Consider the following 24,774-nt stretch of genomic DNA (forward strand, 5'->3'; position numbering starts at 1 on the left):
CTGTTAGCTAGTAGCTGTCAACATACTCGGTCTTCCGGCTGCTACCCCCCAACGGTGACGTTGACCAATCAAAAGTCACAAAGTTATTACGGTCACGCTCTCACACCTCAAATCGTAAAAAACATTTTTTATTTTAAATGCAAGAACAACCTCTTGCAAATAGAACTGGTAGTAAATGTAACCCAGCAAGTATACAAATATCAAACAGAAAAACTATCGCAAATCCACATCAAAGTTTTTTTGGTCACAGTAGCAGGAAACTCAACTGCTTGCGGTAAAGTATATGGTGCAGGTAGACAACGATAGAACCAACAACAGAACGTGATGGTGGTGTGGATGTAGCGTGTGCTGTGCTATGGAGGAAGGATGTCTGTGAACTGAAGGTATTTCTGGAGAGGGCGGGGCAGAGGAAGCTGCTGGACGGAGGGCGTCTGCATCAAAGCATAAGCTCCTAACTGCTCCCGGACCTGTAGCCTGCAGAGGTGAGAGAGAGGGGGCACACCTTCTACACACATGGACACACACACATTGACACACACACACACACAATCAATGTGTGGCAGTTCACCAAACACACTGGGATCCATCTGTGACTGGTAACTGACACTGATGTACTGGGTGATGTACGTAGCTGACCTAGGTGCGCGTTTGGAGTCCACGTCATCATTTCTAGTCGCTGGTCAAGTATTTGTCGAAGGTGGTGGGAGAGAGTGGACCAATTCACAAACTCCAGGAGGTAATTCAGAACCTCACTCTTCGCCTTCTTCAATCTGAGGCAAATAACACCGGAAAAAAAAGATGTGAAATATTATGAGCTGACAATTTAACATTGAGGGAAAACATTCTTAATAGAGGTGTGTGTCTGTGAAATGATGTTTGTCTGTGTGTGTGTCTTACATATCAGAGCGTAAGAGCAGGGAAGGTTCCAATCCAGCCTGCAGTAGCAAAGGGAGCCAGCAGGGGGCATGATGCACTGTCCTGACAGCAACTGACACCAGCCAAGTCAACTCCTCTGCATTCAACCACACATTCTTGAACTCCCCTGAAACGGATGAGTTTCCGCTTGACTGCTTTGGGCTGGACGCCTTCCAACAAGGTGGCTCTGGACTGGACCAGCTCTGGCTGGATTCATCTGAACTGCACACAAACTCACTGGTTTCCTCTGAACTGGACATGGTCACGCTGGATTCCTCCAGACTGGACAAGGAGCTGTAGGACTGCGCCGGGCTGCACAGGCCCCAGCTTGGCAAGTCTCGTCTCTGCAGCAGGTCCAGCCTTCTCAGGCAGATTCTCCTGTGCTGCAGTATGAACTGCAGGGTCTCCGGCTTGTCGGTGTTCAGGGCGAAAACCCAAACCGCCTTGTTCAGAGTGGCCCCTGCAGCCAATAAAAGCTGCGCTGAATCACTGAGAGCGAGAGAGAGGGAGGGAGAGCAAGCGAGAGCAAGAGAGCGAGAGCAAGAGAGAGAGAGGGAGAGCGAGCGAGAGGGAGAGCGAGAGAGAGGGAGGGAGAGCAAGCGAGAGCAAGAGAGAGAGGGAGAGCGAGCGAGCGAGAGGGAGAGCGAGAGCAAGAGACTAAAAGGTTAAATACATGAAAACAGGAAGGCTGAGGGTTGGTGCATACCAGACTGTACTGGGTTCCAAGTACCTGGGGGTCCTGCTATTGGCATGGAGGGGGTCCAGAGCCTTGGCGAGTGGCGACTGGGCTATGAAGGATCTGCAGTCCTGAGCGTCGGGGTGGAAGCCCTCCTCCAGCAGCACCCGAGTGCACTCCCTCTGGTCCGTTGCCAGGTACAGAGGGCTCACCCGGTCCCTCCCGCGGTCACACGTCCTGTCCGTCACGGCGACCAGACGTCGCAGGATGCTGTCGGACGGCACCCGCAATGCAACAAACACAAAACGCACACATGAGTACCAGGACGTTCTAGAGAGTCAGATGGCTGAGCAGTTAGGGAATCATGCTATTAATCAGAAGGTTGCAAAAATGACGTTGTGTCCTTGGGCAAGGTACTTCACCCTACTTGCCTCGGAGGGAATGTCCCTGTACTTACTGCAAGTCGCTCTGGATAAGAGCGTCTGCTAAATGACTAAATGTAAATGTAATTTAAATATAGAGAGAAAAATAAATAAATGGGACATCATGACAGATCTCATTATTACAGCCTGATACCTTATGTGTCCAAACTCAGCGGCCGCATGGATGGGGATCTGGGGCCAGCTGTCATTGCAGAGGATGTTGGCGTCGGCACCGTGGGCCAGGAGGGTGTTCACGCAGTCCTCGTACCCCTGCTGGGACGCGATCATCAGAGGGGTGGCAAGGTCAGCTGCCTGGGTGTTGACGTCCGCACCTGCAGACCAGACACACAGGCGCACATCTGTATACGGGAAGGGGGGTGGGGAATCACACACACAGCTGTGTACCTGCATTCGCACACACACACCTGCATCAATAAGGATCTGAAGGCACTCCCGCCGTCCATACTGTGCAGACAGAAACAAGGGTGTGATATTATTGTCGTCACGAGCTTCCAGCTCACAGCCTGGCACAGCAATCAGGAGGCGCACTATCTCACTGGAACCCTGCAAGGGAAAATAACTTGTATTTACATTGTCATTTAGCAGACGCTCTTATCCAGAGCACAGTACAGTAAGTACAGGGACATTCCCCCGAGGCAAGTAGGGTGAAGTGCCTTGACCAGGGACACAACGTCATTTAGCACGGCCAGAATCGAACCGGCAACCTTCTGATTGGTAGCCCGATTCCCTAACCGCTCAGCCATCTGGCCCCCATGCCATCTGACCCCCCTGTGTTGTTACACTGGGGTGTTCAATCCTGGCCCTCAGGGTCCACTGTCCTGGATGTTCTGGATGTTTCCCTGCTCCAGCAAACCTGATTCAAATGAATGGTTTTTACTAGGCTCCTGCTGAGCTATACGACGACTTATTCATTTGAATCAGGTGTATAGAGATACAACGTTAGTGTTGTTTTTAGCATGTTGTGTGGAAGTGTACCTTATAAGCAGCGAGGTGGAGACTGGACCAGCAGGAGGAGGTGTGTTCTCCATTGATTTCTGCTCCCTTCCTGATGAGCAACTCCACAACTTCTTTGTGTCCAGCACTGACAGCTGCACCCATGTAAAAGAGGGAAACTATCAGAATTTCTCAACTGAAAGAAATGCGTATGCATATCTGTGCTGGAGTGTGAATCTGTGTTACCTGCGTACAGAGGGCAGGAGCTGTCATTGGTTGGCTGGTTGATGTTGGCTCTTGCCTTAATGAGAAGTTTGACCACTGCCAGGTTACCACAGTGAGCGGCCAGATGCAACGCTGTCTCCCCCTCATGAGTCCTGGCAGCCAGATAGCTACTGCCGCCTCGTGAGGTGGCCACTGGTAACGGAGAGAGAGTATCTCAGAGTAGTTTGAGATGTGGAGGTTGTTCAAACGTTTTCCGTTATGTGTATAGCTCAACGGAGACGCATTTGACAGCAGATTAAGAGGTCGAAGGGTTCAATTGCCCCGCTCCCCTTGTGCGTTGCTTTCGATAAAAAAAATTAAATTGTTTCTTTCGGGACTGTTAAAATGAATCTTAATGGCTAGTTATGAAACTTAACTACCAGTTACGTTGCCCATAAGAGGAGACCTTTATAACTATTGTTGTTCTGTGATCGTACCAGCAGCAGAGATGAGCTCGCGTACACAGTCGGCAGAGCCTGCAGATGCAGCTTCATGCAGGGCGTTCCAGCCGCGGTTATCCCTGCTGTCGATGCTACAGCCCCGGTGGATCAGCGTCCGTACCCTCCGCCTGCACCCCGCGCGCGCTGCCGCGGCCACCGAGGACACCGTGTCACTATAACATTCTTTGAAGTCCATCTTCTTTCCGCTTCGGTACCAATATAAAAAGTCTGAAGAAATAGTTGATGAAAAGGGAATAGGTATGAATGATGCATGGATGTTCAGTTCATGTTAACCTCCTATATTAACTCGTTGCTGTAACCATCATTCCATTTCGGATTTAACCTGCCTAGCTAACATATCATGTCAATAATAACAAGGCACAGTGAGTGTCGCCGTATATACACGTTGCCATTACAACTACGTGAATGGGAAGCCACTGCTAATAACCAAGTGTATAGAAGTCTACTCCTCTGCTAATACTACAATCCTAGCGCCTGAGCCCTGTGCGTGCTAACTTGTTCGTTAGCTAGCCAAAGCACACAGCATGTTTATTCAAGCTAGACAACTTTAAAAGTTTATGTTTTTAGTCCAGTTGTTTTACATGCATCAAAGAGATCGCCTTTAAACGTTACCCAAAATATATGTAATTAGTTTCGAGGTTTTTCGCTGTTTACCTCAGACGACAACCAACACTTCACTCTTCCTATGAAGTACTTCCGTTCATGAAGTTGTAGACTTCCTGGGAGGGGACAATCTCAATGTGGAGGACCTGGGGCCAGTTTTTCAGAAGTGATCTGATCGGATTACGGCTTTTGTATTGGATCAAATCTTGAAAATGGGTTGTAAAAATAAAAAAAATAATTTAAGATTCTGAAATTGGATTAGATTACGTAATCCAATCTTGGTTTTGATCTGGATTAAACCTTAATTATGTGTTGTTCAAAACTTTTTAGTAGGATTGGGATACCTTTGATTCAAAAATTCTAAATCATTCTGAGCCCAGCAGAAGGCTGGATTCAGGGTGGACTTCAGCAACAAAATGTGATAAAACTTGAAATTGGACAAATAAAACGATATTGTATCATGTAATTCATATATTTATTTATATGTAAGAGCAGAAGTACAGATTCTTCTGGCAGAGGAACAAATCATTCTTTCCCAACTTCAGCAAACCAAAGCCCAACTTGAGATACGTTTCAAAAAGCTGGTCTCTCCACAACCAAAGACTAACTTTGAAAGTTCCTTAATTTTGTTATTTATTGGACATTTAGCCTTTTTCAGATTTTGAAACACATCTTCAAAATATTCACATTGCATTTGTGAAGAATACACACACACACATTTTCCCATTAAAAACTTTTGACTGGTACTGTATATTTGTTTGTTTTCAATTGTTTGTGGGTCAGATGATGGCTCTGACTGTCTTCAAATCAAAACACTTCAAAGTGACCCAATGCTGGCTATTGAACCTGTTGTTTACTTGGCTAGCCTACTACATTGGCCTACATTGTTATACGTAGTCTCATTTACAACACTGGGAATCCAGATTTGGTAATCTTGAAAAGTTAGTATTTGGATCAGGGTGTTCCAATGTTGCTTTGAAAAACCAGTACAAAAGTAAAATGGATTACCTGATCCTGGACAGCAAAACATGGGATTTCAAAATCCAGATCATTCTGATCCGGATTCTTTTAAATTAACAACTGGTCTGTGATGATAATTTGTCATTTTGGCAGCACTGTCTGTGCCATGCACTACTGTAATGAAATGAATGTTATTGTAAGGCTGTAGTTGAGGTATTTAGAATATTATAACTTTTTATGACTTTTCGTTCACCATAATTGTATTAGCTAGCTAACTAGAGCTACTGTTATCGAGATTATGTTGGACTCTTAATATTCTTTCTTGTTACCGTGTGTGGTAGCCAAGATGTGACCCAATTCACACCGTTACTGTGTACTTCTGATTCATCATTCCTCTCAAACTGAAAAGTTTGGAGGATGCGGGCATCGATCCCGCTACCTCTCGCATGCTAAGCGAGCGCTCTACCATTTGAGCTAATCCCCCTCTCAGAACTGTGTGCAAATTTAGGACATAAGAGTCTTTCTCATCGCCTAATCTTTATTTTAAATTGTTTTAGGGCACATATTGATAATTTGTGTGTATATGTAGGAAATGTATATTTTACAATACACTAACACTAGATGCATTCTGATACCTTGTTTAAATGTGTATCTAAAAAAATACTAGACTTTTATTCTGAAGCTCCCTTCAGAACGAGGAAGGTTGAATAAGGAAGTGGTGAGCTGACTTGGCTGACACACGGCTGTTGTAAAAATACAGAGACGTATGCATACCTTGAACCATGTGTCAAGTAATCTAGGCTGAGAATGTTACTGAATTACAAGATAATCGATTATGTGACCTGAATCCACAAAGAACTTTGACCTATATTATAATTCAATTTAGTTGTAAAAGGTAATTAATTACCATATATGGCTCTGGTTGAAAACATAAGCACACTTGAAGGCAAGGAGAATTACTTGTCTGTCCTGGGGGGGATTCGAACCGGAGACCTTGAGTTCCACTCTACCTCTGCCCTAAACACTGAACATTGTAGAGCGCTCGCTTAGCAGAATCGCTTAGCATAATTTTACTACATTTCACATTTAGTCATTTACTATCAACATGAATTTCTATAATGTTTAAAAGGACTTCAGTTTTGTTATCAAATTTACATTAACTCACATGTGAAAAAACAAAGGGTGTGTTTGTGGTTCTTGATGTCTATCTCATTACCCTTACTGCCCACAACAATTTCAACAGTTAAGAAAATAAAAGTCTTCCTATTTTATCTTAATTTCAAATGTATTAAATATTGATTTATTGCATGAGTATGTGTACACTATGTGTATAGTTTACAATACCCAAAGGCTATATGCATTTTGATATCCAAAAAATATATAATTATATTCTTTTATTCTGAAGCTGGTTGAATACGGAAGTAGCTAAGTTAATACGACGGAGGACCTTGTGAAAAAAGGTGCTGCGGGCATCGTTCCACCCATAGATATATATAAAGTTGCCTTTATATATATTATATATAAGTAGCTAAGTTAAGTAGCTAAGTTAATACGACGGAGGACCTTGTGAAAAAAGGTTAGGGTTATATAATATATATATTATAGAATTTATTATTATTATTATTATTATTATTATTATTATTATTATTATATATTATATGCAATTATTATAAGGTACCGGTATATGTAGATAAATAGCTCATTAAGTGTAATTTGAATAACTTTGGTACCCCTCAAACTGTATAGTTTCTAAATTGTGTATGCCCCAATCTGCCTTGGCCTATCACTCCCACAACGTTTTTTTGTTTCTGCACTTACCGTATAAACATTTGCATGATCCGTGTATTAAATGTTTTAATGTGTGCGTATTCAAGCAGGCATTTCACTGCTCAAGTTCCACCTGTGTAACCCTGTAATTCAAAACAAACTATTTAGGCTGACATCAAGGTTATCAAAATATTTTTGTGGCTCGTACTTCTTGTAAATTGGACATATTTGGTTACAGAGACAGCTAGAAAGTGACTTCGGGTGAGAAAGTATTTGGCAACACTTTGTCAACCTGTTAGCTAACAAATTAGCTCTAGTCCGAGTGCCGTGTAATCTGCTCCACTTACCACGCAAGGTCTTGCATTCATTGTCTGCACAACTAAAATACTCCTTCCTTAATTTTCTTCGAAAATGTTCTTCTTAAAACTTTGATAAGCTACGGATATCATGCAAGTTCGTCAAATTTAGCTAGCTATTACCGCAATTCGACGTCAGCCGTCGGGGACCCCTAACGACATGGTGAGAAGGCATGGGCAAATGCGCAAAAAGGTCTCATGATTTTCGTTTCATAAAAAATTAACAACAATTTACCTTTCTTGTCACTTGTCACATTTACAAACAAATTCAATCTCTGTATGTAAATGTGAGCCTATCCAATAAAATCTAGTTTTGCCAATATTTATAATCACCCACATTGAGCCTTTAATGGACTATTCCACCTTGACCTTCCAGAACTTGCCAATCTAATGACGTGGCAATCAGTCGATCAACTCGTTATCATCACACAGTCTGTGTTGGTCACCACGCGTTCTCAACGTGAATATGAGAAGTGCAAAATGAAGATGCCCAGTTTACGGAAAGTTTGCCTTAAAACACGCGCGCAATTATTCAATAAACAGTACACGACGGAGAAGCAACAAGTACTGTAGCTGACGTTACAACACGTCGACGTTGGTTGAAGAAGTTGAGCCAGCTAGCTAGCTAGCGCTAACATCGTTAGCTAGCCTTAGGCCTACAGCTGCCTCCGCCTGTTGTGCACCCACCGCAACTTCAGCAACTTCTATAAAGTTATAACATCTCATGATTGCGGTGAACCAGCTAGTGTGCGAGGAAAGTGTTTGAGGCCACACCAACTGACAGTAATGGCCCACCAGAAACCCTCTTGCAGCGCTCCATGCAGCTCCCTATCCAGTAGTTTCACCTGGCTGCACCACCATCGTCATTGACCTGAGCAGCGAGAACAGAAAATCTGTGAGTAAAACCAATCAATAGTGAAGCTCCACATCTTTGCCTTATACATTTAAAGATAACGAGCTTATTTAAATAATAAAAATAAAATGCTGAAAAGACCTGCCTTCGATTTTTGTGTGACCTAACTAGCTTTGATTGCATTAAACAAAATGAAGAGCCTCACGTTGGTCTTTTCCTGGGGCCTACAAATCACTTTAACCGTGTGTTGGTAGAGGGAAACACCTCAAACATCTTTTTGCTAATGTGACCTAGGAGCCATCCGATTTGTTGTTTTCCTTTTTAAACACAATTTACATGCATGACATTTGCACGTGTAAGTACACATTCTTCTTACTGCCCACAAGTGTGCATGTAAAGTGGTGTATGAATAGTGTCAAGCAGAGCCGTTAACGTTAATTCTCTTTAGACTAAATTGAATGTTAGTAGCTCAAAGGTCTTTGTGGATTCCAGGCGCCAGAGAGATTCGTTTTCAAGTCGGATACATTTAGTTCAAGGAATGCACGCTTCTTAATTACATTTTTACAGTCAGGAGAATATTCATTTAGTAGTATCAGATACCATCACAGCACCATGAAACGGTCTCAGAAAATTATGATTAAAACATTGCCAAAAAAATATTAAATATACAATATTCAGTAAGTGAAGGGGACAAAAATTACAATTTAAATTACTGTCAATAACTCGACAACGTTATTGAGTTAAATATCTATTTCATTATTGGAAAAGTGGTCAGAAAAAGTCACGTGTCATCCAAGTCGGCTCATCCACTTCCTTATTCAACCAGCTTCAGAATAAAAGTCTTTCTAGGTTATGTGAGAGATGCACAAGATTGCTCAATATATTAAACTGCGTATAGTCTTGGGGTCTTGTAAATTATATATATTTTCTCCATATACACATGCAAGTTATGAATATGTGCCCTAAATACACTTAAAATGAAGAAAATTCAGTGAGAAAGATTCTTGATATGTATAATTCGAAGAGGGTTCTGGAAGGGGGATTAGCTCAAATGGTAGAGCGCTCGCTTAGCATGCGAGAGGTAGCGGGATCGATGCCCGCATCCTCCAATCTTTTCCATACGAGCAGAAAAACTACTTTAAATACCGACGGTCTCACCCCCATTTTACTACAACTTGCTTTCCACAGTAATGAGATAGAAGAACCACAAACACACCCTTTGTTTTTTTGCAATGTGAGTTCATGTAAATTTGTTAACAAAACTGAAGTCCTTTTAAACATTATAGAAATTTATGTTGATAGTAAAATTCTGCTAAGCGAGCGCTCTACAATGTTCAGTGTTTAGGGCAGAGGTAGAGTGGAACCCAAGGTCTCCGGTTCGAATCCCCCCAGGACAGACAAGTAATTCTCCTTGCCTTCAAGTGTGCTTATGTTTTCAACCAGAGCCATATATGGTAATTAATTACCTTTTACAACTAAATTGAATTATAATATAGGTCAAAGTTCTTTGTGGATTCAGGTCACATAATCGATTATCTTGTAATTCAGTAACATTCTCAGCCTAGATTACTTGACACATGGTTCAAGGTATGCATACGTCTCGGCATTTTTACTACAGCCGTGTGTCAGCCAAGTCAGCTCACCACTTCCTTATTCAACCTGCTTCAGAATAAAAGTCTTTCTAGGTTATGTGAGAGATGCACAAGATTGCACAAGATATTAAGCTGTGTATAGTCTTGGGGTCTTGTAAACTGTATATATCTTCTCCATATACACATGCAAGTTATGAACATGTGCCCTAAATACACTTAAAATGAAGAAAATTCAGTGAGAAAGATTCTTAATATGTATAATTCGAATAGGGTTCTGGGAGGGGGATTAGCTCAAATGGTAGAGCGCTCGCTTAGCATGCGAGAGGTAGCGGGATCGATGCCCGCATCCTCCAATCTTTTACGTGGATTATTGTGGATTCAGGTCACATAAGCGTTGAACTTGTAATTCAGTAACATTCTCAGCCTAGATTACTTGACACATGGTTCAAGGTATGCATACGTCTCTGTATTTTTACAACAGCCGTGTGTCAGCCAAGTCAGCTCACCACTTCCTTATTCAACCTTCCTCGTTCTGAAGGGAGCTAAAGAATAAAGTCTAGTATTTTTTGAGATACATATATACACAATTTATCAATATGTGCCCTAAATAAACGTAAAATAAAGATTAGGTGATCAGGAAGACTCATGTCCTAAATTTGCACGCAGTTCTGAGAGGGGGATTAGCTCAAATGGTAGAGCGCTCGCTTAGCATGCGAGAGGTAGCGGGATCGATGCCCGCATCCTCCAAACTTTTCCGATTGAGAGGAAAAAAGTGAGTAGAAGTCCTCAGTCCCTTGTCAACCACTACATTATGATCTACAAACACCCCTATTATAACGTGGTGTTACAATTTATGAAACTAGCTATAAGGTCCTTTCAAGCATATTCATGTTGCTAGTACATTTCTGCCAAGCGAGCGCTCTACTATGTTCAGTGTTTAGGGCAGAGGTAGAGTGGAACCCAAGGTCTCCGGTTTGAATCCCCCCCAGAACAGACAATTATTACTCTGCTAGGCAGACAAGTAATTCTCCCTGACTCCAAGTGTACATGTATGTGTCAACCAAAGCCACTTATGTTAATTCCCTTTTAGGACAACATTTCATATTAATATAGCTCAGTTATTTGTGGATTCAGGGAATGTTAGTGATTTGCTTGTAAGTCAGTTACATATTCTCAACCTAGATGACTAAAACATAGTTCAAGGTATGCATACTTTTCAATTAAAATGTTGCAACCAGGAGGAACATTCTTTAGAAAAATCCATTAGGTATCATAACTTTCTGAGGAAATTATGACCAATGTTACTTAAAAAAAAAAATCAAATCAAAACTTGAGTACCGTTGACTAAGACTAAACAAAGCGACAAAAATGTAACTTTAAAGTTAAACCCCTTAAAGTACTCAGTGAGCGACTGGGACTAAAACAAAATAAATAAAAAAGTCAAAATTAACAATGCTGCAATATGACAAGTAAATTACACAACATTCAAGAGTTAAAATATCAGTATGTTGTTATTGGGAAAATGGTCAATAGAGCCATGCGGCAGCCAAGTCAGCTTGTCCACTTCCTGATTCAACCTTCCTCATTCTGAAGGCAGCTTCAGAATAAAAGTCTTTCTAGGTTTTTTGAGATACGAATTTGAACAAGATATCAAAATGCATGTTGTCTTTGGGTATTGTAAACTCTACATTTCTCTATACACACATGTAGTTAATCAATATGTGCCCTGAATACACTTAAGATTAAGATAATTCTGTCAGAAAGACTCATAATACGTATAATTCCACATAGGTTGTGGAGGGGGATTAGCTCAAATGGTAGAGCGCTCGCTTAGCATGCGAGAGGTAGCGGGATCGATGCCTGCATCCTCCAAACTTTTCAGTTTGAGAGGAAAAAAGTGAGTAGAAGTCCTCAGTCCCTTGTCAACCACTACATTATAATCTACAAACACACCCCTATTATAACGTGGTGTTACAATTTATGAAACTAGCCCATGTACTCATGTTGCTGCTGTCCGGACTGCCCAGTAACTGACACCCCTAACCACAGTTTGTATCTGTTCCGTTGCCAGGCAACTCTAACGGCATCCTCTACCTAAAAAAAAAAAAAAAAGTTCTTTCTCTGGCATGTGCGTCACAAGGGTTTTAGTTCTTTAGACGGTTTACTTGCTGTGTGTTTTACACTGGGTCAACAAGCGCAAGAAGAAAAGAGGGCTCGAATGAAGCTCTTCTTAGCTCCCCCGACAACCTTTAACGTCCTCCAGAAGCATTTAGAGAAGACTTCTGGAATTACTGAACAACTTGTTGTGACCACATAAAAATAAATAAAAAATACAATCTTAGCTAAACTGGCCCAGAAGTGTCACTACAGAAACCGCAGACCAACTGATGTTAACATGACAGTTACACCTTAACCATTTAGCGGACGCTTTGATCCAAAGCCACTTATGAAACAGCGCAAATAGAAAGTAAAGATGAATATCAATGATCAGAATACTTATAACACCGTTTGGTGTCAAGCATCAAAGTATCTCTTGGTCTCATCCCCAGTGCTTAAGCCTGGCTAGTATAGGGACCCAGGCCCACATCTTTAACCCCATGTGAGTCTCCTGCCCTGTCTGGGGTCTTCAACAGGCCTGGCCTCCCTGGCCTCCTCTGCCCCCCTCTGGCCTCCCCTGCCCCCCTCTGGCCTCCCCTGCCCCCCTCTGGCCTCCCCTGCCCCCCTCTGGCCTCCCCTGCCCCCCTCTGGCCTCCCCTGCCCCCCTCTGGCCTCCCCTGCCCCCCTCTGGCCTCCCCTGCCCCCCTCTGGCCTCCCCTGCCCCCCTTTGGCCTCCCCTGGCCTCCTCTCTCTACCCTGCCCCCCTCTGGCTCCTCTCTCTACCCTGCCACTGGGTCCGTTGCCCAGAGACGAGCACTAAGTCACCAAGCCTTGGAGAGAGGGACGAGCGGGCCTTGAAAACAATGGCAGCCCCCCATCCCCCTCACAGCTCATAACTCACTCTGACTGGGGAGAGGGTGGGGGGAGAGAGGGCAGAGATAAAGAGAGGGATATGGAATTGGGAGGTGAAGCTAATGATGAGAGAGAGAGAGAGAGTTTGTGTGAGAGTGAAGGTGTGTGTGAGAAAGAAATTAAGCATACAGACACAATACGAGACTAGGGAGGATGAAAAGGAGACAATAGAGATACTTTAAGAGGAAAGGAGGAGGGGCAGAGTTGGGTCCTTTGGGCAGAGAAACAAAACAGCCAGAGAGAGGAGGGGGGGAGTAAAAAAGGAAAGGAGAGTGGAAGAAAGAGCTACAGAGAGAGAGAGAGAAGACAACCAAGCATCCAAGGGACCCTCGAACGCCCACAGATGTGCAGAAGCTACGGAGCTCCCGTCAGCTGTCGCTATCTCCTCCACCCAGCCAGGATCCCCAGAGAGGACAGAGATCTGTCGCTATCTCCTCCACCCAGCCAGGAGCCCCAGAGAGGACAGAGATCTGTCGCTAGCTCCTCCACCCAGCCAGGAGCCCCAGAGGACAGAGATCTGTCGCTAGCTCCTCCACCCAGCCAGGAGCCCCAGAGGACAGAGATCTGTCGCTAGCTCCTCCACCCAGCCAGGAGCCCCAGAGAGGACAGAGATCTGTCGCTAGCTCCTCCACCCAGCCAGGAGCCCCAGAGAGGACAGAGATCTGTCGCTAGCTCCTCCACCCAGCCAGGAGCCCCAGAGGACAGAGATCTGTCGCTATCTCCTCCACCCAGCCAGGAGCCCAGAGAGGACAGAGATCTGTCGCTAGCTCCTCCACCCAGCCAGGAGCCCCAGAGAGGACAGAGATCTGTCACTATCTCCTCCACCCAGCCAGGAGCCCCCGAGGACAGAGATCTGTCGCTAGCTCCTCCACCCAGCCAGGAGCCCCAGAGAGGACAGAGATCTGTCACTATCTCCTCCACCCAGCCAGGAGCCCCAGAGAGGACAGAGATCTGTCGCTAGCTCCTCCACCCAGCCAGGAGCCCCAGAGAGGACAGAGATCTGTCACTATCTCCTCCACCCAGCCAGGAGCCCCAGAGGACAGAGATCTGTCGCTAGCTCCTCCACCCAGCCAGGAGCCCCAGAGGACAGAGATCTGTCGCTAGCTCCTCCACCCAGCCAGGAGCCCCAGAGGACAGAGATCTGTCGCTAGCTCCTCCACCCAGCCAGGAGCCCCAGAGGACAGAGATCTGTCGCTAGCTCCTCCACCCAGCCAGGAGCCCCAGAGGACAGAGATGCCGGCCCCTGGGAGGCTGCTGCAGCTCTGGAGCGTGTGGGCTGCCCTGCGTTTCTCAGCGGGAGGTGAGAACAACAAACTCTTGCTCAGATCACACTGCCGACACCAGCAGCAGCCAACAGCTGTTGGTTTGGTGTGATGTGCCTTATGGTGTTGGTTGGGACAGTGTGAGAATGACAGTTGACTTTCCAAACATTCTAAACCCAACATAACCAAGTTATTGTTGTTTGTGGACAGTGTGGTGGGCAGTGTGGTGTGTGATTGTTGGGACAGTGTAAACTCATCGAGTCTTGGTCGGTCTGTTTATCGCTCATCTGAGTTTTCTTCCTCATGTTTCAGACGAAAATGTTGACACCGACGTTGTCTATGTAGTGTAAACATTCAAGTTTTTTTATGGGTGGGAATATAATAATAAATATATATGAGAGAGAACTATGGTTGTGCTCGCCGAAGGCGTGAGCACACCCAATAAAGTTAACAAACAGATAAGGACAGAAGCAGAGAGAGATAAAGACAAGGACAGATGAACAATAAAGGCATTTTCCTTTTGTTCCGAGAGAGAAACTATTAGAATGTACGATAGTACGGTATGTAAATGCGAGAGGGAGAGACGGATGGAGAGAGCGTAAAATTCAGAAACAGATAAGGACAGAAGATGATACAGACTGTAAAGTAGTGTTGTTTTTTTCAGTTCCCTATGAATTATGTCCCTCTGTGCTCCCTGTAGTGTCTCTGCCGTCTCCAGACAGTTACCTGACAGGTGTGCCTCTGATGTCCGCCGTGTACGCAAAGACCCAGCTCCGCCCCCTCCCCATCGCCCCGGCAACTGGCCAACTCAGGGTGGAGGTGAGCTTCATCCAATCACTCCCCTCCATTCTATTGTATATCCTTGTTCCAACATCCAGGTGTATATTTATTTACATTTACATTTAGTCATTTAGCAGACGCTCTTATCCAGAGCGACTTACAGTCAGTACAGGGACATTCTCCCCCGAGGCAAGTAGGGTGAAGTGCCTTGCCCAAGGACACAACGTAATTTGGCACGGCCGGGAATCGAACTGGCAACCTTTAGATTACTAGCCCGATTCCCTAACCGCTCAGCCACCTAACTCCCTATTTATACAGCCCAAAAAAGATATAAAGTGTCTGTGTGTAGAATCCCTTTGTCCTGACCTTCTTGTGAGTCAGTATATAATAAAAACAAATGATACTAAAATATTGGGTTTTGTCTTATGAATTTGTATTGCGGTGATGTCTTAACTATGGATTGCTGAACCGATGTTCCCCCGGGTACTGAACCGATGTTCCCCTCGGGTACTGAACCGATGTTCCCCCGGGTACTGAACCGATGTTCCCCTCGGGTACTGAACCGATGTTCCCCCGGGTACTGAACCGATGTTCCCCTCGGGTACTGAACCGATGTTCCCCTCGGGTACTGAACCGATGTTCCCCCGGGTACTGAACCGATGTTCCCCCGGGTACTGAACCGATGTCCCCTCGGGTACTGAACCGATGTTCCCCCGGGTACTGAACCGATGTTCCCTCGGGTACTGAACCGATGTTCCCTCGGGTACTGAACCGATGTTCCCCCGGGTACTGAACCGATGTTCCCTCGGGTACTGAACCGATGTTCCCCCGGGTACTGAACCGATGTTCCCTCGGGTACTCATACAGAAACGTTGATCCCCAGATGCTGCTCTTCCCCGGGCTGTGGTTCAGCCACGCTGGCCAGGTGGAGTCTGTGGAGCTGGTGGTCCAGCCCAGCCAGGTGTGGTCCCTGGCCAGGGTCCACATCCTCAGGCCTTACTGCAGGCCCAGCCACCACCTGGTGCCCCCAGGTACAGCTGGGGTCAGGGGGGTGGGGTCAGGGGGGTGGGAGGGCTGGAGACTGTGTTTACTTGCTGTTTGTTGTGTTTAGAACATCTAAGACTTATACTATGAAAAAAGAGCATTGTCTGTCTGAGAAGTGCACCATACCTGAGGAGAGACGTGAGTGTTGTGACGTTCACAGCAGACTGGGATGGATGATGTTGTTTATGACTGTACCTCCTGCTACCTCCAGAGAACCATGCAAAGCATTTATGTTCAGTGTAAATATTTGATACTATAATCCTAGCCATATTCATAATCAAGTAAGTTACACATTTACCTCGAAGCAAAGAAATTGACATAATTTTCATGTATAGTCATCAGACTATACATTAATGTACCACATGATTTAAGGATACTTTATTTATAGACTGATGTCAAGTTTTATGAGAAAAAAATTATTAGATAGCTTACGTTTTCTGACTGTCGAATAACAAAGGGGATATAATTTCACACGAGATTAAAAAAAAATCTCTAATTTCTATAGTACTTAATAAGCAATCACAATTTAAATGATAAAATACTCAAACCTTTTTGTAGCACAATCTTGGACATTTTACTCACAGATAAAGCACATCTATGATTATGATTGATCACAAGGTATTGAGACATTTAGCTGTATGTGTTATACTGATATGATGAGACAAGGCCACAAGATCAGTAGGCTTTACTTCATTTCATGTTACCCCACCACCTGATTAATAAGAAAAGATAAACTGCAGTGATAAGGACGTCATCTGCTAGTTACAGAAATGTCATTGGCATCATCGACACTGTCAGAGATACGAGACAGTTGACAACATTTAGTATCTGTGACTTGTTAATGACACGTGTCTCCGCTTCCTCCCTCCTCCTCCTTCTTGTGGAAAACCTTCCCATCCTTCTGCTTCTTCCATCTCAGCGTGCTGTGCTCTGGGATCCTCCCAGCTGCCTTCATCTGGGGGCACAGTCACACTGTCATGGTTACACCACATTATGGGGTGTATTGTAGAACACTGAACTAGTCTTGGATCAGTATGTGTGTTTCACCAACCTGTCACTGTCAGCTACATCTGTAAAGGGTATTCTTACTGCAATAACAATCTTTACATCGTACTAGGGTGTAACTGCTGGTTGTCTGTAATGACTGAGACTTTGACTACACATCATGTACAGTCAGAGGACTGCCTTCCCTCACACAGAGAGACACTCACTTGCTGCAAGATGGAGTCCAACATGGCAGGATCCTCTAAGTCTGAAGGTGAATTAGGAACCAGTTCCACTCTCACCACCAGCTTCACCTTAGTAGGAGTCTTAGTGGTGCTCCCTAAGTGAGGGAAGGTAAGAATGAGGAGGCAGACTTTATAATGAAGTGGTACATCACAGTAAAGAAAAAATATAACAATAATTGTTGTACCAAGAGTGCTAGGGGTCGTAGCACTTCCTGTTGTGGTACCAAGAGTGCTAGTGGTCGTAGCACTTCCTGTTGTGGTACCAAGAGTGCTAGGGGTCGTAGCACTTCCTGTTGTGGTACCAAGAGTGCTAGGGGTCGTAGCACTTCCTGTTATGGTACCAAGAGTGCTAGGGGTCGTAGCACTTCCTGTTGTGGTACCAAGAGTGCTAGGGGTCGTAGCACTTCCTGTTATGGTACCAAGAGTGCTAGGGGTCGTAGCACTTCCTGTTGTGGTACCAAGAGTGCTAGGGGTCGTAGCACTTCCTGTTGTGGTACCAAGAGTGCTAGGGGTCGTAGCACTTCCTGTTGTGGTACCAAGAGTGCTAGGGGTCGTAGCACTTCCTGTTGTGGTACCAAGAGTGCTAGGGGTCGTAGCACTTCCTGTTATGGTACCAAGAGTGCTAGGGGTCGTAGCACTTCCTGTTGTGGTACCAAGAGTGCTAGGGGTCGTAGCACTTCCTGTTGTGGTACCAAGAGTGCTAGGGGTCGTAGCACTTCCTGTTGTGGTACCAAGAGTGCTAGGGGTCGTAGCACTTCCTGTTATGGTACCAAGAGTGCTAGGGGTCGTAGCACTTCCTGTTGTGGTACCAAGAGTGCTAGGGGTCGTAGCACTTCCTGTTGTGGTACCAAGAGTGCTAGGGGTCGTAGCACTTCCTGTTGTGGTACCAAGAGTGCTAGGGGTCGTAGCACTTCCTGTTGTGGTACCAAGAGTGCTAGGGGTCGTAGCACTTCCTGTTATGGTACCAAGAGTGCTAGGGGTCGTAGCACTTCCTGTTGTGGTACCAAGAGTGCTAGGGGTCGTAGCACTTCCTGTTGTGGTACCAAGAGTGCTAGGGGTCGTAGCACTTCCTGTTGTGGTACCAAGAGTGCTAGGGGTCGTAGCACTTCCTGTTGTGGTACCAAGAGTGCTAGGGGTCGTAGTGCTTGTGATGCTCCCTGGGGTGAGAATGAGGAAGTAGCCGTTATAACACAGTTGTATTATTATTGGTACATCATGCAGGATTATAAAGTTAAATACACTGACATGTGACGCACGGTTGAGATTCCCTTTACACAGCTCCTTATAATGCTTTTATGCTCAAACAAAATGTTATAAAATAATAATAATGGGTAATTCACCACCAAATAATCTAGTTTGTAGTTGAGTATTACTGTAATTGAGTCTTATTCCATCCATCTGGTGAGCAGGTTTAATTACTACATGTGATCTCCTACAAACACCCTGCAAGCTTTCATGCTGTAGTGAAACCCCCATTTCAGTGGTGTGGTCTAGTATGAAGTAGAGGGCACACTGTCACTCTGCCAAGTCCCCCACCATGTATGACTGCTCTTTAATAGAGGACATACAGGAAACCCTTGTTAGTATAGGCCTGCTCATCACCTAGAATACACCACTGACACGTTCAAACCACACTGGCAGCTGCCAAGTCTCACTCACCATTGTGGCAAATAAAAAAGAAGGATGAAAGACAAAATACATCAGAAAACCACTTTGATGATAGAGCTGGTAGAAATGTGTAGGAACAGTCATAGCCATTGTTATCTTTTGGTTGATCAGTCAACCAGTATCTGAAGGAGGAGGTAGACCCGTCTGACCACTTCCAGTCGTCTTTGAACAGACCGATCCAGACGATGGCAGATGAATTCTCTCCCAGAACAAGTTGCTGTATCTCGATGTTTTCAGCCTGGTTCCTGATGCTGGCCAGGTCTGTGTAACTCTGTCTGCAGTAGATCTGAGCGTCTCTCCAAGTTCTTGGTTCTAGAACCAGGATGTACTTCGGCTTGCCAGGATCATTACCTAAGAGTATCCATCATCAATATTATTCAGTCATGTTTTTAAATATTTTATCAACATATTTTCTCATAAAAAAATATCAACCCTCCGCCTTTAAAACAAAAGTTTTTTTTTTGCATCAGTTATTTCCTCTAGAAGGCCATGGCAAGCAAACATGCATCTAATAACTGAAAGATGTGTTGTTAGGAATAGAAAGTTCTAACTCACCACTGTTAGAACAGACAAAAGAGGAAGTATTTGTACATGCATAGTCTCTCCATACTCCTGTTTCATTGCTGACCAGTGCAGCGCAGGGCTGGCCTGTGATTGGCTCTGGCTGGGCCCAATTCCTGTACTCCGTCTCTCCTTCTCTGTAGAACTGACTGCCTGAAAGAGACCACTTCCAGCTGCTGACACTCCTGTTTCTAGTCAGTCCTATCCAAACCCACTGTCCAGTGGACTTAATCTGGTCTATCAGGCCCTGCATGTCCTCCATGCTGTCTACGGTCGCCAGGTCAACAAAGTGCTCTCTACAGTAGCTCTGGGCATCAGTCCAACTCAGTTGAGTTGTGACCAGATGATACTGATGGAGTGCACAGGCAGAGAGCACCCAGAACTCTGCAAACACATAATCATCTCATTACTGAGTTTGTCCTGAGCTGGAGAGACTGGAAGGTTGTAGGAAGTGTGTTGACTAGACTGATGACTTGAAAGACTCTTACCAAGGAGCAGGGCAACAGATGAGACTCTGCACTGCATGGCTCTGATCTACACACACACATATTTACACACACAATTAGTTAAATACTGTATACCAAGACACACATGAAACACAATTCTAACTTAATAATTGCTGAAGATTCATACATACAAAATGACTGAACTGATACACAATAACTCCATTCATAATATATTTATAAGAGTTAATTCAATACCAATATTTATTCTGACAAAACTTTTGGGAAGACAATACATCTAAGACCTATACTATGAAGAAGGACCAGCTATGTGAGGAATGTACAGTTGACAATAAGTGTCCTTAACCCTTGTGCTGCCTTCGGGTCACAATGACCTGAACGACCCATCTTTGTGCTGCGACAACTTTACCCAATACAAAAACAAATAAAAAGCATTTTCTTTTAACCTTCGCTCTGCGGGGGGTGTGAGACAGCCTGACGGTTAAAATAAAAGGCTTCACTTTATTTTTGTATGAGGTAAAGTGGTCGCAACACGTGGAGGGGGGGGGGGTCACAATGATCCGAAGATAACACAAGGGTTAAATGCACCTTACCTGAGGAGAGACGTGAGCGTGGTGATGTTCACAGCAGACTGGGATGGTTGACGTTGTTCATGAACCTCATGCTATTTCTAGAGAACCATGCAAATAATTTTTGTTCATCGTAAACATTTGACTCTGTAATCTTTACTAAATTCCTAATCGACAAGTTACACATTTACCTCCAGGTGCAGAGAAATGGACATCATGTTCTCAAGAGAGTATATGTTATATCATGTGACAAACGTAACACCAGATTGAAGGATAATTTATATATAGACTTTAACATTACTTGGTTAGGAAACAGTATTTGAAAACTCATGTTCTGACTGTCCAGTAACAAAGGGGATATAATTATACACATAAGACTGAAGTTAACACTCCGCTTCTCTCTCCCTCCATGTCTCCCCCCTCCTCTCTCCCCCCTCCTCTCTCCCTCCATGTCTCCCCCCTCCTCTCTCCCCCCTCCTCTCTCCCTCCATGTCTCCCCCCTCCTTTTTCCCCCCTCCTTTCTCCCCCCTCCTCTCTCCCTCCATGTCTCCCCCCTCCTCTTTCCCCCCTCCTCTCTCCCTCCTCTCTCCCTCCTCTCTCCCCCCTCCTCTCTCCCTCCATGTCTCCCCCCTCCTTTCTCCCCCCTCCTTTCTCCCCCCTCCTCTCTCTCCCCCCTCCTCTCTCCCTCCATGTCTCCCCCCTCCTCTCTCCCCCTTCCTCTCTCCCTCCATGTCTCCCCCCTCCTCTCTCCCCCCTCCTCTCTCCCTCCATGTCTCCCCCCTCCTCTCCCCCCTCCTCTCTCCCTCCTCTCTCCCCCCTCCTCTCTCCCTCCATGTCTCCCCCCTCCTCTCTCCCCCCTCCTCTCCCTCCATGTCTCCCCCCTCCTCTCCCTCCATGTCTCCCCCCTCCTCTCTCCCCCCTCCTCTCTCCCTCCATGTCTCCCCCCTCCTCTCTCCCTCCATGTCTCCCCCCTCCTCTCTCCCTCCATGTCTCCCCCCTCCTCTCTCCCCCCTCCTCTCTCCCTCCATGTCTCCCCCCTCCTCTCTCCCCCCTCCTCTCTCCCTCCATGTCTCCCCCTGCTTGATGAGGACTCTACTAAACTCTATTGTACTCTATTGTGCGCTGCTTTACTCTACTCTGTTTTAGGCTTCTCTGTTCTCTTCCTCTCACTGTGTGGAAAAAAAGTCTAAAAAGTTTTATAAAGGTTGTTTTTGTTTTGAAAGGTAAAAAAGTTGATCTTAAAAATAAAAATAAATACATTTCGTAAAAAAGTGTTCCTCCTCCCCTCCTCCTCAGGGTGTAGCTCCCTCCTCAACCCCTTCAGTGTGTGTTCCTCCTCCTCAGGGTGTAGCTCCCTCCTCAACCCCTTCAGTGTGTGTTCCTCCTCCTCAGGGTGTAGCTCCCTCCTCAACCCCTTCAGTGTGTGTTCCTCCTCCTCAGGGTGTAGCTCCCTCCTCAACCCCTTCAGTGTGTGTTCCTCCTCCTCAGGGTGTAGCTCCCTCCTCAACCCCTTCAGTGTGTGTTCCTCCTCCTCAGGGTGTAGCTCCCTCCTCAACCCCTTCAGTGTGTGTTCCTCCTCCTCAGGGTGTAGCTCCCTCCTCAACCCCTTCAGTGTGTGTTCCTCCTCCCCTCCTCCTCAGGGTGTAGCTCCCTCCTCAACCCCTTCAGTGTGTGTTCCTCCGTGCCCCTGTGCAACACCACCGGGGGCTGTGCCCGGGGACGGTACTGGTGCCACCTGCAGGAGGCCTGTGTGCCCGTCACCAGCCCCTGCAGCCCCTACCAGTCCCTTGCCTCCCCCGGGGGCCACAGGTACCCCCTGCCCCCCCGCTACCGCGCAGTACCGCCACTGTACCACCAGGTGGCAGACCTGCCCCTCAGAGTGGAGCCCAGCGTAGAACAAACCCAGATCAGTGTGAGTGGACGACCAACCAAGACAACTTTATACATCGTATATCACTTAATAGGTTGAATACCTCAACTAGTATTATAATAATAATAATACATTTTATTTCTAACTCACTTTTCATTTGAAAACAGATCTCAAAGTGCTAGTGCTAGTATTATACACATATTATTAATATAGTTTTACAAACAATGAATTTGATCTCTGATTTGTTTCTGTGTTTTACCACGTCAGGTGGTTCTCCCGGAGAGAGAGATCCTGGTGTTCCCTGACGACATCTTGGCCGTACAATCCACCCGCCCCCCCGGAACCTTCCTCCACTGCCGTACCAATGGCTCCTCCCCCTGGCGTCAGAGCTACCTCTCCCTGAGGGGGAAGGAGTGGGGGGGATGGTGGGAGGGAGGCCTCTCGTCCCCCCCTGAGGGGGGCGTGTGGGTGGACGGGCTGGAGTGTGACCTACGGATGCTGTACGTGGACACACTGCACGGGCACGGCACCGGGCAGAACCATCTCAGCGGCTTCACCCACGCCTCCAGCACCCCCATCACCAGGGCCATGACCCCCTCTCCTGCCCCAGCGCCGAGCCCCATCTCTGGGCTTGGCTTCATCCACCCCCGGCCTGACGCAGACCACCGGATCCACATCCTGGTCGACGTCCCCACGCTCGTCGTGGTTAAAATCCTTTCCGGCGAGGGAGCCACCAGCTCCTGGTCTGCCCCCGTGCTCCAGACGGGGGTGATCTTCCAGCCCGCCTGCCCAGAGGAGCTGCCTCGCAGCTGGGCTGGCTGTGAGCGGGAGCCCCCAGGCTCCTGGTTCTCCTGGGCCCTGCTGGTCCTGCCGTCTGTGGGGGAGAGGAGCGTGAGGGTGAAGGCGGTGAACGGGGTTAGCTCCCAGAGTGCAGGTGTGCAGGTGTGGGCGTACGAGCAGGTGGCAGGGCTGCACCTGGGGCCCAGCGGGAGGCTGAGGATGCTGGTGGGCGTGTCACAGGTGAGAGCTCTTCCTGCTGTCCTGGTCTCCCTGGGAGACACTGAGATGCTGATATCTGGTCAGGTGGCTGAGCGGTTAGAGAATCGGGCTAGTAATCAGAAGGTCGCTGGTTCGATTCCCGGCCGTGCAAAATGACGTGTTCTTGGGCAAGGTACTTCACCCTACTTGCCTCGGGGGGAATGTCCCTGTACTTACTGTAAGTCGCTTTGGATAAGAGTGTCTGCTAAATGGCTAAATGTAAAATATCTCTCTCTCCCCCCCTAGTTGTTCTCAGCCATGGTGGAGAAAGGGTCTTCAGTGAGGTTCACCTGGGTGATAGACGGCCTGGAGAACTTTGCCTATGAAGGAGACTCCTACAGTGTGGTCTTCAAGAAGCCCTCTCAGTACAAGCTCACGGTCAGCTCATGTGTCACACAGTCACAGTCTGTCCAAGTCAACTGGTGGCTGCTAATGTTCTCAATGTGTGTGTATGTGAAACATGTGGTGTAGCCTGTAATTTACAAGCCTAAACCACAGGATTTCGCCCGTCCTGCAGAAAGTGTGCAGTGATACATGGGTGGGTGTTGGCATGGGGTTAGGTTGGCCTCAAGCTAAAAGGCAAATGATGCTAAATGAATGCTACATTAACTGTGTTGTCACTGTAACGTAAACATCATTATAGCTTGCAGAGAGGCTAATTCTAGCCTAATGAGCCATGAACGACACACAAAAACAAATTATGTCATGTAGTTGAGAGATGTTGCAGTGTAGTAGAGATTACTGAGATGGTTCAGTAACCATATTTGAGATGGGGTTATTTTTCAGTGTGCCTAGTAAACACAGACCTGTTCCCTGACTCTGAACACTGAAATACTGTTAGAACTACGAACTTCCCATCCTCGATGATCTGCTGAACTTGCTACCCGCACTACTTGCATGTCGCTTTGGATTAAATGGTCTGTGCTAAATAAATAAAACGTAACGTAGCATGTCGATCCATCGCACCATACTGTTCCAGGTGACAGCATCCAATCCTGTGAGCTCTGAGACCGTGGAGGTCATCCTGACCGCTGATGTCATGACCCCGATTGCCCAATCAGAGTTTGTCTCCGTCAACGAGGTCATCGCTGTTGCAGCCACGCATCTCTACAGCTTCCGGGTCAAAGTTGACATCTCCCTAGGGGTCACCTTCAGGTTAGGGTCCTTGAGTTATGAATTACTCAGACTAATAATGTGTTGAATCTGTTGACGTTGAAATGTATTGAATCAGTCAATTTAACTCCTCTCCCCCCTCCTCTAGACTAGAATCAAAGCTGCGTTTCATGTCTAGTTTACCTTTTCTGCAGGTGGGACTTTGGAGATGGGCGTGGCCAGGTAAACCACACCCACCCTGCCCTGTATGAGTCTAAGGGGGAGGAGCTTCTGAAGGGCGGAGTCAGACAGGTGTATGTGCAGGACTCTGCTAGCCACGTCTACCTGCAGCCAGGTAAACACAT

At 46.2% G+C, this 24,774-nt stretch overlaps 3 protein-coding genes and 4 non-coding genes across 11 annotated transcripts in view; 4 read left to right on the forward strand and 3 right to left on the reverse strand.

Annotated features, from left to right (window-relative positions):
- Positions 1–112: 112 nt before the first annotated feature.
- Positions 113–7,106, reverse strand: asb3 (ankyrin repeat and SOCS box containing 3). 5 transcript variants are annotated; one of them, XM_067244984.1, is made up of 11 exons: positions 4,347–4,391; positions 3,669–3,899; positions 3,214–3,384; positions 3,010–3,122; positions 2,439–2,577; positions 2,168–2,345; positions 1,646–1,861; positions 1,154–1,404; positions 898–1,042; positions 637–770; positions 113–505 (listed from the first exon to the last, which is right to left on the reverse strand). In XM_067244984.1, exons 2-11 carry the CDS (start codon positions 3,865–3,867, stop codon positions 354–356), a joined length of 1,698 nt encoding a protein of 565 aa, XP_067101085.1. In that variant the 5' UTR covers positions 3,868–3,899; positions 4,347–4,391; the 3' UTR covers positions 113–353. The 5 variants fall into 5 exon arrangements, with proteins under 5 accessions (XP_067101085.1, XP_067101084.1, XP_067101087.1 ...); XM_067244983.1 differs by lacking the exon at positions 4,347–4,391 and adding an exon at positions 7,074–7,106 and having other exon boundaries at positions 898–1,404; XM_067244986.1 differs by having other exon boundaries at positions 113–474; positions 898–1,404.
- Positions 5,667–5,739, reverse strand: trnaa-agc (transfer RNA alanine (anticodon AGC)). The gene has a single exon. It is a non-coding gene; the product is annotated as a tRNA-Ala (tRNA).
- A 2,161-nt stretch (positions 7,107–9,267) lies between the features above and the next one.
- Positions 9,268–9,340, forward strand: trnaa-agc (transfer RNA alanine (anticodon AGC)). Its single transcript has one exon. It is a non-coding gene; the product is annotated as a tRNA-Ala (tRNA).
- A 763-nt stretch (positions 9,341–10,103) lies between these two features.
- On the forward strand, positions 10,104–10,176 carry trnaa-agc (transfer RNA alanine (anticodon AGC)). Its single transcript has one exon. It is a non-coding gene; the product is annotated as a tRNA-Ala (tRNA).
- Positions 10,177–10,497: 321 nt separating this feature from the next.
- Positions 10,498–10,570, forward strand: trnaa-agc (transfer RNA alanine (anticodon AGC)). The gene has a single exon. It is a non-coding gene; the product is annotated as a tRNA-Ala (tRNA).
- A 2,302-nt stretch (positions 10,571–12,872) lies between these two features.
- Positions 12,873–24,774, forward strand: part of LOC136950051 (polycystin-1-like) — a 29,525-nt gene continuing 17,623 nt past the window's right edge. Inside the window, 8 exon segments of the mRNA XM_067244136.1 lie at positions 12,873–12,958; positions 14,796–14,913; positions 15,758–15,905; positions 22,050–22,321; positions 22,547–23,299; positions 23,564–23,695; positions 24,327–24,472; positions 24,625–24,764. Coding sequence (XP_067100237.1) covers positions 12,873–12,958; positions 14,796–14,913; positions 15,758–15,905; positions 22,050–22,321; positions 22,547–23,299; positions 23,564–23,695; positions 24,327–24,472; positions 24,625–24,764 — 1,795 coding nt within the window.
- LOC136950640 (C-type mannose receptor 2-like) lies at positions 18,277–19,906 on the reverse strand. Its single transcript, XM_067245081.1, has 4 exons — positions 19,865–19,906; positions 19,371–19,760; positions 18,860–19,166; positions 18,277–18,304 (listed from the first exon to the last, which is right to left on the reverse strand). The coding sequence occupies exons 1-4, from the start codon at positions 19,899–19,901 to the stop codon at positions 18,277–18,279; spliced, it is 762 nt and encodes a 253-aa protein (XP_067101182.1). The 5' UTR covers positions 19,902–19,906.

Source organism: Osmerus mordax, chromosome 10 (assembly GCF_038355195.1).
Source record: "Osmerus mordax isolate fOsmMor3 chromosome 10, fOsmMor3.pri, whole genome shotgun sequence".
Taxonomy (NCBI): domain Eukaryota; kingdom Metazoa; phylum Chordata; class Actinopteri; order Osmeriformes; family Osmeridae; genus Osmerus; species Osmerus mordax.

Excerpts from the sequence above, each read along its gene's own strand:
- asb3 (XM_067244983.1), bottom strand. The coding sequence starts at position 3,867 with ATGGACTTCAAAGAATGTTATAGTGACACGGTGTCCTCGGTGGCCGCG. Across the intron at positions 3,385-3,668 it reads CGAGCTCATCTCTGCTGCTG|TGGCCACCTCACGAGGCGGC; the intron begins GTACGATCACAG and ends CTCCGTTACCAG. Across the intron at positions 506-636 it reads GACTCCAAACGCGCACCTAG|AAGGTGTGCCCCCTCTCTCT; the intron begins GTCAGCTACGTA and ends CCATGTGTGTAG.
- LOC136950640 (XM_067245081.1), bottom strand. The coding sequence starts at position 19,901 with ATGCAGTGCAGAGTCTCATCTGTTGCCCTGCTCCTTG. Across the intron at positions 19,761-19,864 it reads ATCTGTTGCCCTGCTCCTTG|AGTTCTGGGTGCTCTCTGCC; the intron begins GTAAGAGTCTTT and ends ATGTGTTTGCAG. Across the intron at positions 19,167-19,370 it reads TTTTGTCTGTTCTAACAGTG|GTAATGATCCTGGCAAGCCG; the intron begins GTGAGTTAGAAC and ends GGATACTCTTAG.